The sequence below is a fragment of the Centropristis striata genome, chromosome 11 (assembly GCF_030273125.1).
Source record: "Centropristis striata isolate RG_2023a ecotype Rhode Island chromosome 11, C.striata_1.0, whole genome shotgun sequence".
Classification (NCBI taxonomy): Eukaryota; Metazoa; Chordata; class Actinopteri; order Perciformes; family Serranidae; genus Centropristis; species Centropristis striata.
This window is the reverse complement of record NC_081527.1, coordinates 25,066,579-25,084,477: the sequence shown is the minus strand read 5'-3', so window position 1 is coordinate 25,084,477 and position 17,899 is coordinate 25,066,579. Positions and strand designations below refer to the sequence as shown.

The following is a 17,899-nucleotide window of genomic DNA, read 5'->3' as shown; positions in this document are numbered from 1 at the left end:
GCTTCGCTTGTAGCTGTAACAAGCAGCGCCGCCGTTAGCCGTTAGCTTTTGCCAATGACCAAATTTCACCGCTTTCCTGCATTTCACAACAAAGAAATAAGAGTTAGCAGAACTATTGTCCCTTGTTGTGAACTCCAACTTAAAGATATCAGTAACAACAACTTACCAACTTGTTTTTGAGCAGACAATTGGCTTCCTTTGTTGTGCTAACTTACATTATTGCCCTAAATGTCAGTAATTTATATTTCCAAGTTTTACCAACTTAAATCACTGTTTTAGGCCAAAAAATACAAGTTGGCTTTTTTGCAGTGTAGGCGGAAACGGCAAATTTGTATAACATGAGAAAATCTATGTGGTTTTTACCTTAAACTGCATGTTATCAGCATAAAGTAGCCATGTATGTAAAGAGGATTTTAATTCAGATAGCATGACATCAGAGGTCACATGACTGCTTTGAAAATCACCGTACCAAATCAAAAAACAGCATTACTTTGCATATTCAGTCAGGAATTGGTACAATTTCAAATTCCATTGTGGTCTTAGACTAAAGCATGATGAATATCAGTGTTGGATATGATAGTAAATCAATTAAAAAAATAAAAGGATCTGGAGAACATTTTCATTTCTTTAATGTTTTTTATTGTTTCATCATCCATTTGACCAATAAAAGTTAGTCTTGTAAAACGCAAAAAACAAATCCAAATAAGTTCTATCACTTAAGGCTAAAAGTTTAGACAAATATTTATTTGTAAAGGAGATGAATTTACTAATGTTGTGTAGTTTCATGGAGCATCCACTAAGTGCCACTGAAGAGCTTCATTTACTGGACCACTAGTGGTTATTTGTATTTATTCATAGAAGGATTCACTCTGAAAAGCATGTTTAGAGGAAACAGTTTTAGGGCACCTGGAGTGGCATGATGAGTGAAAAGATTAATTTCCGGGAAATGTAAATACATTTACACTCATAAAATGTAACAGGTAGACAAATCACATTTTAAAACTTTAATTTCCTTCTGGCAAAATTCTTCCAGTGTGAATTGTTGCTGTGGTAAGCATTTGATGCTGATGATTGTGGGTCCACAGTTCAAACACAGGATGGGTGAGGAAATGCACAGATGGGGCTTAAAATGCAGATAACCTCAGAAGCAGACTTAATTTGATGTCAAAGTATCCTGCACATGTTCACCTTAATGTCAGTTAAAATAGGAAATAAAAAAGCAAACTACAATACACAGTAAAAAAAAAGAGCATAGTGGTGTAAAATGATGTTTTAGAGGACATAGAGAAGGAAGGCCAGCTCCCCATGCTTGGAAGACACAAACACACACACACACACACACACACACACAAACACACACATTCTTGTACTTCTATCTTTGTGAGGGCCCTCATTAGAATAGTGAATTCCCTTTCAAGGTTATAATAGTTTTGAATTTTTCAGTTAGTTTTAATTCGTTTTTAGAGTGAGTTTGCTAGTTTTAGTTTAGTTTTTATTAGTTTTTGTGTTAGTTTTTGTTTTCAGTGGGAGATTAAAAGAGGTCACAGTAAATTTTGCCTTTATTTCCTTTGTCTTATCCATCTTCATTATGTATGGACAAAGTTGACAAAGATGGAAATTAAGGACATTATATACTGAAATTTTAGTTAGTTCTGTAACCACAAAATACAGTTTCAGTTAATTATCTTTTTTTTAAACTGTCATTTTTAATTTTTATTTCAGTGAACAAAAATTATTTTTCAATTCTAGTTTTCGTTATTTCGTTAGTTTTCTTTAACTATAACAACCTTGGTCCCTAGCCCCTTACCCTCACCCTAACACATGGTTACCTTTACATAAACCTAATTGTAACCTGAACCCTTAAATCTCAAAAAAGCCTTTAAAGAAGTGAGGACGGCCGAAATGTCCTCACTTCGCAAAAAGGTCCTCACTCTGTTGGTTTAAAAACGTGTTCCGGTCCTCACTATGTAGGACATACAAGAACACACACACACACACACACACATACACAGGTAGAAACAGTCCTGGAAAATCTGGATGTGGCAAGGGCCTTTGATGGTGATGGGGCTGATAAATGTGTTAAACTGCAGCTACCCTGGTGGTTTGGCTGCTCTCAGCGTCCCGTTTGATTTTTTTTTTTTTTTTTATTAAAATGGGAAAAAACATGTTTTTGAAATTACAAATACAAAGTAAACAAGAGCAGAGTGATGTAAAATGATGTTTTCTTAGAAACAGAGAGGACATAGAGAAGGAAGACCAGCTCCCAATGCTTGGAAGACACACACACACACACACACACACACACAACCACACACACACACACGCATACACTAAATAGGTGCTGATGATTGTTGAGATGTGTTTTTTTGCCGCCAGCATTTGCAGCAGAGGACTGTCACCGTAATGATGATGATGAGGATTGTGAGCAGAATGAAGATGATACCGACCCAGGCTCCAATACTCAACGCTGCAGGGACAATGAGAGTCACAGTTAGACACAGGGATCTGTTTTTATCATTCAGCACTTTAAGCACAGATAGTGTACTTTTTTATATTATGAGAATCTTCACAGTTTTGACAATTTTATTAAATATTCAAACCTCACACATTTAAATGTATCTACTATTTAGTTCTAGTTACTTTTCAATACCTTCATAACTGGACTTCACTATACTGCACTAACAATCAGAGTATATCTGAACTCTCAACACCCACACAGGATAAATGAATTAAAAGGTGCAATAAAACGGACATGTGCAATACAATTGATATGTGCAAAACATACAATCTACCTCATCTATAAATTATAGCATTTTCAGTAGCCATTTATTTATTTTAATACTTATTTATTACATCACATGTCCTTTTTCTTGTTTTTGTCCTTGTTTAGCTCTGTATTTTTAAATGTTTTTACTCATGTTGTTTTCTGTTATGATTGTCTTACTATGCACCTTATGCAGTGGCACTTTCAATTTTGTTGTATAGTTGCCTATATAATGACAATAAATGGTATTTGATTTTATTTGATTGATTGATTTGATATCAAAAGGAAACTGCATTTTCAACTAAAGGCCAACCAGGTTAAAGTAGATTTGGGTTTTTAAGTACAACAACTGTCTGTCTAACTGGTTTTTAGATTTGTTTAGATTAGATTCAACTTTATTGTTATTCCACAGAGCAAATATAGTAGGACAAACTAAATTGGATGTGTGTCAGGCACTGGGGGGAGGCGCATCACCAGTTCAACAGGGTGACATCTGTAGAGAAAGATGTCCCTGAATCTGCTGGTAAAACTAGACCAGAACTGTATTCATGACACCACTTAGTATTTGTGTATTTGAGTTAATGTTTTTTTTCCATTAATTTATTTGTTTGACTGTTGTCCTTGTTTTTGTTTTTATATGCACTGATTTGAAATTGTTACTATCATTTTAATGTCAAAATCAACTATGCAATAACTGCTATATTTCAAGGGTTTGATGTTGAGAATTAGCTTTACCTACATCAGGGGTCGGCAACCTGAGGCTCCAGAGCCAAATGTGGCTCTTCAGGCCGTCTGTAGTAGCTCCCTGTGGCTTTGACAATTTTTTTTTATTTTCACTGGTGTAGGCCCAAAGCTATTTGTAGCTTATTCTTCAATTTTAAAAATGTATAAATGGTAAATGGTACTTGTATAGCTTTTATACCTTATTATTATTATATTATATATATTTTTTAGGGCCGGGACTTTAAGGCGTTAATTAAGATTAATTAATTACACAAAAATGTATGCGTTAAAAAAATTACGCATTTTAATCACACTTATTTTTGCACCGCGGAACGTTTCTCACTGGATGAGCTATTCTAGTTTACAGAAGGTCTACCTACCTAAAGGCTACCTGAATTTATGAAATGTACTATATTTTTCTAAATATGCTATTGTTACATTTAATGGCAAAAATTGCACTGGTCTGTTGGACTTGAACAAAAATAAACAATATTTTTGTTGCTTAAGCTTATGTATTCAGTCATTATTCAATGGTATACTAAAAATACATGTGAGAAAAATTACTTCTCACTGTTCTCAGGTCAAATATTTATATGCGATTCAAATGCGATTAATTTCAATTAATTAATTGCAAAGCCTCTAATTAATTAGATTTTTTTTTTTAATTGAGTCACAGCCCTAATATTTTTTTAAACTTTTAACATTAACATTTTAGTCAATTAAATTGTGTATTATAGCTTACAAAAGTCTACGGCCCGACACATTAACCTCTAAAATTTGCCAACTTCAAGTGAAGTTTTGAGTTTTCCATAACTAGGCTAGCTTTCAATTCTGCATATGCACTTGGGTCCTGGCTGCATTCTGATAAAATAATACTAATAAATGCTCATTATGACCTATTACTAATGTTTGTAGGCTAATTTAGACTTAGTAGGCTGTTTCATCTTCATTGCAAGGCTCAAAATGAGGTTTGTGGCTCCATTCCAACATGTTTTCTCTCTTTTTGGGCAACCCCTGAGCTACATGGACAGTCCATCAGACATTGCTTCTGCAACTATCAATGTTTCTCTGTATTGGAGGGCACCTCAGCCCTTGAATACTCCTTGGATTCAAACTGGCCACCAACAAGCCAGAGAGTGTCCTGTCTGGACCGTCAATGATTTATTAGGGAGGAAATAGCTGCCTTTGGGACTACACAGTGTGTTTGGGTGACACACAGTGAATGTAAACTAAACTATGTGGGTTTACAAGAAAGCTCTTAGAGGCTGAGGGAACTCTTAGGAAAAAATGACCACAAAGTTCGTCATATGTAAAGCCACACGGACATAAAACTTCTCATCCACAAGAGACTCATGACCTGGCTCTGCCCTAATGTGATGCTGACATTACAGTGTTTTACAACCGCTATGACTCTTCACACAGTTACCCCAACATCAGCCTGTGTGGGCCATACAATTAACACAATTCTTCTTCTTTTGACACAAAAAACATACATTTTACATGTTTAAAATTAGTTTTAACTCCTTTTACACACAAGCTCAATCAAGACCAAAACAGTAGATGTTACTGGTGAATTTTTTTCACACGGTTTGTCAAAACAGAAAACCTCATGTTCAAAACTAATGGATTGAAGATTACATTGATCACAGCTTCTGCTCCTTTTTCTTTTTGTGTATTTGACAACACAGTAAGCAATTGAAAATTCACCAGTGAACATCTACTGTTTTGGTCTTGATTGAGCTTGTGTGTAAAAGGAGTAAAAACTAATTTTAAACGTGTAAAATGTGTGTATTTTGTGTCAAAAGAAGAAGAATTGCATTAATTGCATAGCCGACACAGGCTGATGTTGGGGTAACTGTGTGAAGAGTTTTGAAAAAGCGTTAAAAGTATTGAACAATGGGTCATAGCGGTTGTAAAAAACTGTAATGTCTCTACCCTGTGAAGTACAGTATATGCAGCGTGTTCGCACCTTGCAGGATTTCTATGTCTCCAGTCGTACACTGCTGGATGCTCCAGGCTCCCTGCTGGACTGTGGCTCTGGAGGGGATGAAAGCTGCCACCATGAAGCAGTAGCTTTGTCCTGGCTCCAGATTAAGCACCTCTTTTGTTAAGGAATCCGACGTGATGTCTCTCTATCAGGTAAAGACCAAATACAGTCACTCATTTAAACAACTATGTAACTTCAAACAGACATTCAGCTATTCTTGATTTGACTACCACATCTAAATCAATGTTATAATAGTTTTGGATTTGTCATTAGTTTTAGTTTTAATTTCGTTGTCAATTTTTGTTTTCAAATTCAGTTAGTTTTTAATTAGTTTTCAGAGTGAGTTTCAATTAGTTTTTCTTTTTTGGAAAATGCTTAGTTTTAGTTTAGTTTATATTTGTTTTAGTGTTAGTTTTTTTGTTGATTTGTTGGGTGCCAGATTCAATGAGGTCACAATAAATGTTTCCTTTATTTCCTTTGTCTGATCCATCTCAGCCCCAATAAGTTTATTAAGTCATAAAACCAGATAGATTAAATTTTTACGTATGTTTACGTATGAAAAAAGTTGACAAAGACAAACAAAGGACATTTTCTTTATAATTTTAGTTAGTTTTAGTTAGTTTTGTAACCACATAATACAGTTTCAGTTAGTTATCATTTTTTATAAACTCTCATTTTTATTTTTATCTTTATTTCAGTTAACGAAAATGTTTTTTCAATTTTAGTTTTCATTATTTCGTAAGTTTTCGTTCACTATAATAACCTTGATCTAAATATGAAACCTTAAAATCAAATTTCAACAGTCCCCGTAATTAACAATAATGTTTTTGACATATCAGAACATCTTTTTTTTTTGTTTAAACAGCATCTGGTGTTAGCCAGGCTATCTTTTTTTTTTACTAATTTTGTGTCTTTTTTAAGTAATTTAGTGTTTTTTTTCTCTCATTTTGTGTCTTTTTTTTGTAATTTTGTGTCTTTTTTTGGTCATTTTGATACTGCCTCCAGCGGCCCCCAGGCAATTTGAGTTTGAGACCCCTGCTGTAAAGTCTTTTGCAGACTGAATTGATGGTGATTTAAAAGAAACAATCTCACTCTGTGTCAGTATGAGCATTTGAATACTGTACCTTGCCTGTACTTCCAGACTTGTAGTAGCTGATTTTATACTTGAGGTCATTTCTGAGAACGTCTCTGAGGCTGAGCTGCTTCCCACGAGAATTATGAATAGCGGTCAGAGTATCTGTGATGTTGATGATTACACTGCTCTCATCTATAGCCTTCACAGTGAAATTCACAGCGCTGATGTTACCTGTGGAGAGGTCAAGGCACCAGTGAATATTAGCAATACAGACTGTATGAAGAGTTTTTAAAAAAGTCCAATTCGTCCACCATTGCTTTTTTAACAATAAAACAAATGTAAATCAAGACTTTTACTTCTATTGTGCATGTTTACGTTGTTGTATTGTTACTGATACCCAAATAAAATATCTGAATACTTCTTCCTCTACTGTTATTGCCCCTCATGGTCCTTTGCCACATTAGTTCACATCTATTTCAATATGATATTGTATGCAGGTGTGGCTCAAGTGGCAGTGGAAAATCATGGCTTACCCCAGAAACCTGTGATTGAGTCTGGAGTCATGCTCTGATGGATAAAAAGTGCTCTATCAATATGTACTGTATGAACACATTATTATTATTACTTTTATTTCTTCAAACAGAGCACATCCCATTTATGAGTTGTACATGGTAAATGCTAAATGGACCTGCACTTATATAGCGCTTTTCTAGTCGCTTTGCGACCACTCAAAAAGCTTTACACTACAGACTGCGCTCATTCTTTCACACACACATTCATACTGGTGGCAGAGGGTACCCTAAACGGTGCCACCTGCCATTCATTCAATTCAATTCAATTTGGGGTTCAGTATCTTGCTCAAGGATACTTCGACATGTAGGTTGTGCGGTCAGGGATCGAACCACCAACCCTTCGGTTAGGGGCCAACCAACTGAGCCACAATGTCCTTATTTTCAGGCTGACAGTACAAACCAGGATACTGTTGCACACTTTATCCAGGATTCTGAACAAAGAGACTAATTACTGAGAAATTAAGAGACACCTGCACAGATCAGAAACCTGAAAAATATTAGTCTCATGAATACAGAGGGATGAATATGTTCCATGGAAAAATAATAATCACTGTAAGACTCAAAACCGGGACACTATGTGCATCTAAACCTTTTTTGTTCATTTCAGATGGCATAACTAATGAAACAATTGAAACCAATAAGTAAAAACAAGAAAAAGCAACAACGATCAAAATAGCCACCAAGGTGCCCAGTAGATGTAAGATTAGTGGTGTTTACATTGTTATGTGATTCTTTATTCCGTATTCTTCTTTATTCTTGACCCAACCTACTCTGCTCTGGTTGGCTTACTCCGCCAATGATAACTGATATCTTACTCTCTTGCCTAACCTAACCAACCAAACCACCATTCAGTGGATACACTTCAGTTTCTAATCATTACATTTGCTGGCACAGCATATTCACATCTCGGCAAAGTGTAAAATTGTGACACAAATCAAGATTTATACATTACGAGAAAGATTCATACACTGAAAAAAAATTACTTAAAAAAAGATAGGCAAGTTTTTCCACACAGAAAGTGTTTGTAATCTTTACTCAGGCTGTTTCTAAGTAATATTTATTAAATATAAGCACTTACTTTTAAAATGAAAATACACAAGTAAATTGCAGATTCACTGATGTCCCTCAATTACATTTTACTTGGAAATATCAACTAATTAAGCCAATTAACTGGTTTAGTGAATATTACTTGGAACGAATGATTCAATTTACATACAAAATAAGGACACAAAATAACAAACAATCACTAAGCAATGCATTACATGGAAAACTGATATTTTAAAGTAAAAAGCACTGAATTCATATTTCTTTGTAGAATTTATATAGAGGGTTCAAATTATAATTACAGGGCCACATTTTTTTTTTTTTTTCAGTGTACTTGTTTTTTCCACAGAATGTCTCACTGACAACTGTAATGTGAGTGAAGGATTTTTGTATGTACATGCAGTACCTACTTTCTTTGTAGGGGTTGAAGTTTGTAGAATAGGTGTGAGGGAACTCCTCATGGTCATAGTCATAGTCGGTGGTGGCAGGCTCTGTTTTCACTTGAGCATGGTAGGTCCTGTCAAATACAGATATATGGGTTCAAGATATGTGGTATGCATTCAACTTGCTTGGTGTTTGAGGCCAAAGCTCTCAAGCAAATAAGGTAAACAATGAGAATTATCAAAAATTTAAAAATTAAATTGTATTTTATTTAATTAGAAGAGGACAGGAAATTCCTTAACTTAGGTTTGAGAAGGACAAGATAGGATTAGGAACATGACCGATCATGAATCATATTCTTGTCCTGAAGAAAATAAATGCATAATCGAACTTGAAATATTGTTTTTGGAAGAAAAAAAAAAACATGAATCTTTGAAAAAGATCACATTACAGTGGAACATATGCCTATTGTCAAGTTTGTTACATTTCCTAAATGGCAATGAAAAATTGTCACTTTTAATGCTACAGAGAACAGAGATATCGGTATCATATAAAATTAGAAGGCTACGAAGATTATGTTGATTAGGGGCAAATATAGCTCCAACGTAAAATTTCAGTATGGAAAACATTGATATGGACATTTTCAAAGGGTTCCTTCGACCTCAAGTTATTTGAATGTGTTCTATGGGTCCCCACAAGTCTCCCCTTTATGAACATGGCAACTTTATGCTAATACCATGCAATCTGGGTAGAAACCATGCAGTGTTCCCCATGCATTACTATTGTATTTGATTATTCCTCATTCTTTGCCTGGCTGACGCCAGACTTATCACAAATGAGATCTAGTCTGGACACCAGCCATTCATTTCTCCGTAGAGGAGGCGTGGTTTACGATCCTCCAGAGCCGTTTATTGGGCGATACGAATGTCTATCAAAAGCGTCTGTATGTAGCTCTTAGCCAATCGTATCAGTTATACCAGATGACGAATGTAGAGCGACAGAAATTGATGTTTACATAGCCAGACTAGCCCATCTCTACTTTGAGACTAAAATGCTCAATTCTGCTTCTGCAATGCTTTTCTGCAGCATGTTCTGACTCTGGCTGCTCTATAGTTTCAGCTCAGAGTCTACCAGGTCTGTGTGTGTGTGTGTGTGTGTGTGTGTGTGTGTGAGAGAGAGAGAGAGAGAGAGAGAGAGAGAGAGAGAGAGATAGAGTGTTGCTTGCTGCTTTGCTTCTCCAGTTCTCGCTTCCTGCAAGATTATTTATTTTTACGCCTTATTTCCCCTCATGTCATTCAGCCACACAGATCCACTGACTTTATGGGCAATAGAGGAGCTGCTGCGGGTCTCTGGGCTCGTAGCGAGATCTCCGGCGTTACAGCAGTGAGCGGTAGCGGGGCTAGTTGGTAGATTAGGTTTTGGCCAAATCCTGTCAGAAGCAAGGCTAAAACATCCTTTTTGGTGGTGAAACAGGAGTGTAAAGTCAAAAGTTCTTCTTTTAAAATAAACTTTGGCTCTAAACTATCTAGAACACTGTCTACAGCTAGATCCAAAGAGAGTTTGGCGTCTGCTGCAGCCACGTTGGATCTGTAAGAAAACTATAAAACTACAAGCTTCCATCTGTCAAGTAGTACGTCTCGTCATCTGGCCATCCCTCCCTGTTCTGTGATTGGATCCTTAAAACAGGGCTAAGAAACGGCCATCGTTGCCAGACTGTCTGCAGGTTCGAAATGAAATTGAACGCGCAAGGCAGTATGGGTATACCCAGGCTACCTCAATCTTGGAATTGCATAAATTGTGTATCACTTCACACATAATTTTTTACTGCTCAAGAATTGATAAATTCCTTCCAAAATACCACATTAAGATCCCTGCTGTGATTGTTTGGTTTTAGAGCTCTTCTGTTCTCTGAGAAACTCTCTTATTAATAATATACCTAGGACTTCCATAAATCCTCTGAAAGGTCTTTTGTTTGTGGTTACCTAATGATTGTTTGCTGTGGTTATCTGAGGGCGCTTTGACAACCCAAGTCCGTTTGGTTCGTCTGAATCTGAGTGAAATTGATACTTTTGGTTCGTTTTGTATTCAGTCTGGTTTGCGAAAATATAAGCAGACCAATTAAAAACAAGATTTGCAGAAGGGTGTGGAGGAAGGCAGAGGGCTGGAGATATACTTGCAGTATTATGTTTTATTGATTGGAAAGTTGCCGATGGAAAATGTATACACGGAAAATAACAAACCAACATGGAGCTGTATGCACCCAGAGTCCCTTTGATTATATATAGTAATATAATAATTGTAATCCTACTCTGGTGTCCCTACCAAACGACAGCCCTGATGTCAAACATTGGACTTCAGTAGTCCAAATCTGTCCCGTTGCAGACAAAATGCCTGCACAAGTAGCCCACAATCCACTGTGTTTTGGTTCATTTCCTGTAATTGGGTTGGATTACATTTACAGTGCAATCGAACCACAATAGGGCCCTGTTTACACGAAGGGAAAACGCAGATATTTCCATGCGGTTTGGCCTCTCATTTACACGAAAACCCGGTTTGTATCACAGAAAACGATTATTTCTCAAACCTCCGGGCAAAGTGGAGATTTGGAAAACTCCAGTTATGTGTTGTCGTGTCAACTGGGAGAAACAGGGTTTTAGGTTCTCACGCTCATTCTATCTAGTTGTTTAAAGGAACAGGAAGTCGCTCGTGTTATTCGTTGTTGTTGATTCTGAGGATTCTGATTGGCTTGCATGGCTTTATCCTTTTCCCTACACTGCCGCCCATATAATAGGTTTGGCATACTTATAATGGCGCTCAACGGCGTATTTATGGGGGTTGATGTAAATGACAACTTTTTTGAAAATGGAGGGGGGGGGGGGTATTCGTTTCTCTAAATACCCTGCTAAACGTGGCCTAGGGTTCATTTGTAAACGGACCAAGACCCCCTCTCGCAAGTGGTCTGGGACAGGTTGTTTTGGTATGAGTAAACTTTGGGTTGTGAAAACATCCTTTGATGTCACAACAGATAATTTTACAGTGAGGCTGAGTTTCAAAAAATGGTCTTCCCATAGGACATGGTTTCTATGGGGACTAACATCATCACATGAACATGAACACAAATACGTAGCTACTTGAATCCACAAGGGTCTTATTTTTCCAGAGATACCCAATTTATGCAATTCCAAGATTCTTTGTGAAGCCCAGTATGCAGAAATAATCAAATACATTAGGTGAAAATACCTCAACACATAAGACCAGAGATAAGACTTTATTTATCATGCAGCGAGTAATTTAGTCTTGACAGCAGCTTAAGATACAGAAAGTATCTCTATGTGTCCACAGTTTTAATGTCCGAACTGTGGATGTTGACTGGTGCTGTCTGGGAGTCGATCCCCATCTCCTTTGTTTTAGGAGTGTTAATCTGGAAGGGATTCAGACTAGACCAGTTGACGAAGTTAGAGTATCTTCAAAATCTGTACTGCGTGAGAACTGCATGGGTTTTGGCCTAAAATATATACGATTAGCATAAATTGGGCATATACTGTTTGTAAAGGAGAGACTCATGAGTACCCATAGAACCCATTTCATTCAGATAGATATATTCATTTAAACATGGTTGGTACCACTAGATTCCTGAGGTCCTCTAGTTTCATAAGACTGAGCCTGTTACAGCCTCTGAAAGACAAGTCGGTTACTTATCAAAGAGAAATATATGTTTTTATATTAATATCCTCACACTGTTAAAATAATTGCCAAAGTCATTTTTTGTCAAAATTGTTTTTTTGTTTTGCCTAAATCATCTCCTCAAATGATCAGATCATGTGATTTTACCCCTTTAAGATCATCACTTCTTTGACAATTTGCCACATTCACAGGCATCAGATAAGAACCCAGCAAAGAAGAGCTAGAGGGAGATTGTTTAGTTATCAGTTTAGTTTATCACTGTTTTATTATTGACACTAATATTAGTAACATTTTACTCTAAGGCGTCTACATGAGAGACATAAACATGACATGTGATGTGTCATGAGCATTAATGACACTTTGAAGTAACATTAATGCTCATGATACTTGTCATGTCATGTTTCTGACAGGCTTGTGTGACTCTTATGTAGACACCTTCAAAATAAAGTGTTACCATATCTTGCTTAAGTCACAAAGGCATGTTAAAAAATAGCTTAAGTAATTTATTTCTCTTAAGTTACATCATTTACACATAGTGTTATTACTATGCCAACAGCCATCCTTTGTTACATCCTTTTTGAGTGAAATGATCGATAAATGTCATATGTTACACTTTTGGTGAAGTTTTTTGTGTTTCCTGCAAAACTTGAAAAAATGAGTTAGGTGATTATTTTAACAGGGTGATGTTATTTAACCAGCTTCAACTAAACCTGTCAGACATCTAAGCCCAATTAAAATGTTACAGAGATATTATTAGGGCTTGAAGTGATAAAGGGATTGTTCCTACCTGTCGATGATACGAAAGTCCTTGGTCAGATCACATTCTGTCTCTGACACTCGGATGCAGTTTTCACCCTCCTCCCAGTCACTATCATCACTGATAAAGCACAAAAAACAGGAGGAATAATAGTTATGGATTAACTAAATAAAAACCTTGCTGATATTCCGACACCTGAAATGATCTGGCAGTGGGCATTACAGTGCAGAGTCACTGTAATAGAGGAGCACAAAACACAATGCAAATAGATAATGAAAAAAATTAAAACAAAAACCATTACAAGAAAATAGTTGCATAAAAATGATATTTATGAGAAAACTCTGTGTCATTTGAAAAGACAGTATCTTGAAACACTTTCATTCCTGCCATAGTTTAAAACATTGATATGTGTCTACACTGAAAAAAAATGGAGTGACATTTACTTAAAAAAAAGCTAGGCAAGCATTTTGTGTCTCTTTTTTGGTCAATTTGTATCTTTTTGTGGTCATTTTTTGTCATTTTGTGGTCAATTTGAGTCCTTTTTTGCTTAATTTTGTGTCTTTTCTGACAAATCCCAAAGTAGCAGTAGAAGTTATTACTTTCCAAGGAGTCTCTGGCTTGAAGCTGACTGTTACACACTCAGGAGGTCAGAATGGACCAATACAGTAGGACAGAGGTGCTGTCAGGCAGTGTACAAAGACAACGCAAATAGTGCATAGAACCTTGATTATTTTCCCTACCATTATGTGTCTTAGTCTCTTCTTAAAGACTGAGAGGGACTCAGCAGATAAGATGCAGTTATGTAACTCATTCCACCAGCAGGGAACTACAGAGAAGGAAAGTCTAGCTTGAGACGTAGGGCCCTGTAGCGGTGGAGGAGCCACATGCCTTCTGCTGGAAGAGCGTTAAGGAGTTCACGTATGCGGGATCCATTCTTGCTGTTGTTTTGTAAGCGAGTGTCAAGGTTTTTAATTTGATACAAGTAGCAACTGGGAGCCAGTGCAGAGATATGAAAAGTGGTTAGACATGGGCTTTTTGTGGAAAAGGTAATTCATCATACTCAATGAATTAATGCAATAGCCAGCAGTTGGCTTAACTTAAAAAGTCTAGTGGAAAACGTTAACATACTTTTTTTGTTGACCCAATGTTTTATTTATTAGAGTGCACTGGCAAGTGTATGCAGGGAGACCTGCCAGAAGACAAATATAATCCTGGTCGCATTGTTTATTATTCTGTGTGTGTGTGTGTGTGTGTGTGTGTGTGTGTGTGTGTGTGTGTGTGTTCTTGTACTTCCTACATAGTGAGGACCGGAACACGTTTGTAACCAACAGAGTGAGGACGTCCTCACTTCTTTTCAGGCTTTGTTTTAAGGGTTAAAGGTTACATGATAATGATAATTAACTGAAACTGTATTGTGTGGTTACAAAACTTGAAAATGTCCTTCATTTTCGTCTTTGTCAATTTTTTTCATACATAATGAAGATGGATAAGGCAAAGGAAATAAAGGCAAAATTTACATTAACACTAAACTAATAAATACTAAACTAAAACTAGCAAATTCACTCCAAAAACGTTTTAAAACTAACTGAATTTGAAAACAAAAATTCACAACAAAATTAAAACTAAAATTAATAAAAATCCAAAACTATCATGACCTTGCAAGGGGGTTCCAATGAGGGCCCTCACAAAGATAGACGTACAAGAATGTGTGTGTGTGTGTGTGTGTGTGTGTGTGTGTGTGTGTGTGTGTGTGTGTGTGTGTGTGTGTGTGTGGACTCACCTAGCATAAGAGACAGTGTACTTGTAATCAGATGGTTGAGTCGTCCAGGTGAGAATGGTTTTAAAGTCCAGAGACACCCACTTTAAATTATCTGCCGTGGGCGGCCCATCTATGAGAAAATGCAATACAACATTAATTTCCCCTCACCCAAGATCACTGTTATATTCTGTTGTATTGTATTCTCCCTCCCTGTTTTTGTTTTGTTAGTGTAATGTAGTATCACACCAGCACTTTGTATCAACTTTGGTGAATCAGTTCTCATAAACAGACCATAATTGAAGTCAGACGTTGAGAGTGAGCAAAGCTGAACGTGAGCCAAAAGTGAGACTGTTGCCTAATAGAAACATACATGCTGTTTATATAGTTTGAGACAGTGTATGCCCAGCACATTCTTCTATCATTCCATTATGTACTGAATGTGTTAACTTCCTGTAGCATCTTAAGAATGTGGGGCTACATTTTTTTTGGTTCATTAGTTGCTTAGACATTTCCACATATCTAAAAAAAAAAAAAAAAATGCATTCCTCATGATAAGGTAAATACTGTCATGGAACATTAAGAGATTACAGAAAAAAATTAAGGATCATGGAGGTCCTCGCATTACAAAATACACATTTACATTATAAGTATACAGTATGTCTAACATGTTTGATTTACAGTGTTTACATGTGGAACATTTAAAAGTTTTTATTTCATCTATCTATCTATCTATCTATCTAGTCATGTGGTTTTACCTGCAGTGATCATCCAAGCAGACAGACAGACTCCCAGGAAAAGTTTCCACTCAGTTTCCAGAGATCCCATTTCAGCACAGCCCCAAATCTTCTCTCTTTCAATGCAATCCGACCTTGTTAAATCTCTCTGAATCCAGGAGAAGCAGATAAAAGTGTTCTTCTGGGTTTCAGCTGCTCAGACTGACTGTTTCAACAACTTCTGTTCAACAGGACTGAGAGTTTTGGAGCTGTGAATGGGGGACCGTTCAGGGTTCCGCCTCATTCTGCCTGCTGATCCCTCCCACATGCCTGCCTGCTGATGGGGGATTCTACCATGATTTGCTCAATCTGAACTCCTCCCTTCACCAAGAATAAAATGAAGAACATGAATGTCCTTGGGCTTACAAAAACCTCCCCTTTAAAACTTTGAAACTCTGTGACTAACCCATGTGTAAACTCATAGAAATGTAAGTAATAAGCCTCCACACCCCTATCCCCCCAACCCCCCCCCCCAGTTCTGAATAGCTGGTTCTTTGTTTGTGGGGAGATTCTTGGCATCATGCTGCTCAGCTGTGTTCCTGTGAAATCCAAATTGCTTGGCGCCCTACAAATGGTCCAGTTCAAGTTCAGTACCAGCTATTAGCTGACCACTAAACTTACTCATCAGTTTCTAAACTGCAGCACTGCATGGGAATCTGTATTGAAGATGCTGTATCTGAATGGGAGACAAAGCAGTGACTAAAAAGTGGTTTTCCTGGAACAGTGACAGAAGGGCATTTTGGGTTTCAGAATGTGCTTTAGTGTTACACCACAACAGTGGAACTTTACAAGTTCAGTAACATATCTGGGCTGGTTCAGTGGTCTCTTTTAAATCCCTTCTAAAAACAGAGAGCCTTTCCTGATTTTACCTGAACTTTACCTTCCCTTGAACTGTCTTTTAATTGCACAGGACTATGTCATTCTCTAACATTATTTTCATCTGTTGTTTCATGTCTGTTTTTAACTTGTCTTTGTAAAGCACTTTGTAACATGCCTTTTGAAAAGTGCTCTATAAATATAAATCTTCCAACAATACCTCAATTAAGTCATGGTCACCTAACATATATATATTTAAAAAAATAAATGCTCTTCTTCTTTTCTCTTATAGCACTCCTGTAGCGATGACAGATGGCTCTTAAAGTTCTGTACTTACTTGATTCCTGTGGTTTAAGTCTAGTACCCTCAGGTTAAATGCACTTATTGTGGACAAAAGCATCAGCTAAATGACATGTAATGTCAAAATAAAAAATATTATTATATTATCATTATTGTTATTATTATTATTATCTACAAAAATATAACTCAAAAACAAACAAAAACAACAGCAATTACATAACAGTTCCTAATTTAAGGGGAGTTTGGGGGAAATTATTTTAAAATAATTTAGTGGGGGGGGGTTTTCGTTATGACATCCCGAACTATTATTATTTGTTAATATTATTCATTTTTATTAATCTCCTTAGCATTAACTCTTTTAACCCATTTCCACTGATTTCCATACTTAGTATGTTAAAATGCTGCTTAAAGTTCACATTCTGTTGTATATTTGAAATAGCCCAGAGCTGTGTTGTTATGGCCCCCACGGGGACAGGGGAGCAGCCAAAGAATGTGGTGCTGAAGAAAAGGGGAAATATGCTAAGTAGCTTTGTAAGCTAAAGCTAAAGCAGTGAGTGGTCTAATCACATCTATTTAAGGTAATGGCATTCGGGTCAATCAGAAATCTGCAATAAAGCTTTGTGATCTGTTTAGACAGACGTTTTAGACAGAACTTTGTTGAGCAACTGTGTGGGAACATGTCTGCAGCAGTGTTTGTCATCTGGGAGAAACCTCCTGGTAGCAATTAGAAACCATGTGACTGTTCAAGCTGAAGCTGGACCTCGCCTCACACACACACACACACACACACACACACACACACACACACACACACACAGTAATAAATGATGAAAGCTGAGACTCTTGTCGATTTAATGAGCCCAATTTTTTAAAGTAAAAAATATTATTTCCTAAATTCTTCTTTTATGTGTATTTTATTTATTTCTTTGTTTCTTTGTTTATTTATTTATTTATTTATTTATTTATTTATTCATTCATTTATTTATTTGTTTATTTATTTATTTATTTATTTATTTATTTATTTATTCATGTATTTATTCATTTATTCATTTATTTATTGCTGGGGTAAAAACCACATTGTTTTTTTTAATGCAATAACATTTGTTATTTTAGCCTTTTGTTTCTGAATATTTCTGCATACTGGGTTCCCTAAACTGTCTTTGAATTACAATGAATTTGGATATCAATCGAAAGCTGAGACTCTTGTCGATTTAATCAGCCCAATTTTATGAAGTAAAAAACATTATTTCCCAAATTGTTCTTT

The 17,899-nt window shown here is 36.4% G+C and overlaps 1 protein-coding gene across 1 annotated transcript; it reads right to left on the bottom strand.

Annotated features, from left to right (window-relative positions):
• Window positions 1-616: 616 nt before the first annotated feature.
• LOC131979873 (tissue factor-like) lies at window positions 617-15,744 on the bottom strand. The gene is made up of 7 exons (XM_059343939.1): window positions 15,502-15,744; window positions 14,768-14,876; window positions 13,018-13,107; window positions 8,576-8,682; window positions 6,599-6,780; window positions 5,457-5,619; window positions 617-2,467 (listed from the first exon to the last, which is right to left on the bottom strand). Exons 1-7 carry the CDS (start codon window positions 15,569-15,571, stop codon window positions 2,331-2,333), a joined length of 858 nt encoding a protein of 285 aa, XP_059199922.1. The 5' UTR covers window positions 15,572-15,744; the 3' UTR covers window positions 617-2,330.
• Between the last annotated feature and the right edge of the window lie 2,155 nt (window positions 15,745-17,899).

Excerpts from the sequence above, each read along its gene's own strand:
- LOC131979873 (XM_059343939.1), bottom strand. The coding sequence starts at position 15,571 with ATGGGATCTCTGGAAACTGAGTGGAAACTTTTCCTGGGAGTCTGTCTG. Across the intron at positions 14,877-15,501 it reads TGCTTGGATGATCACTGCAG|ATGGGCCGCCCACGGCAGAT; the intron begins GTAAAACCACAT and ends ATTTTCTCATAG. Across the intron at positions 8,683-13,017 it reads GACTTTCGTATCATCGACAG|GACCTACCATGCTCAAGTGA; the intron begins GTAGGAACAATC and ends TGTATTTGACAG.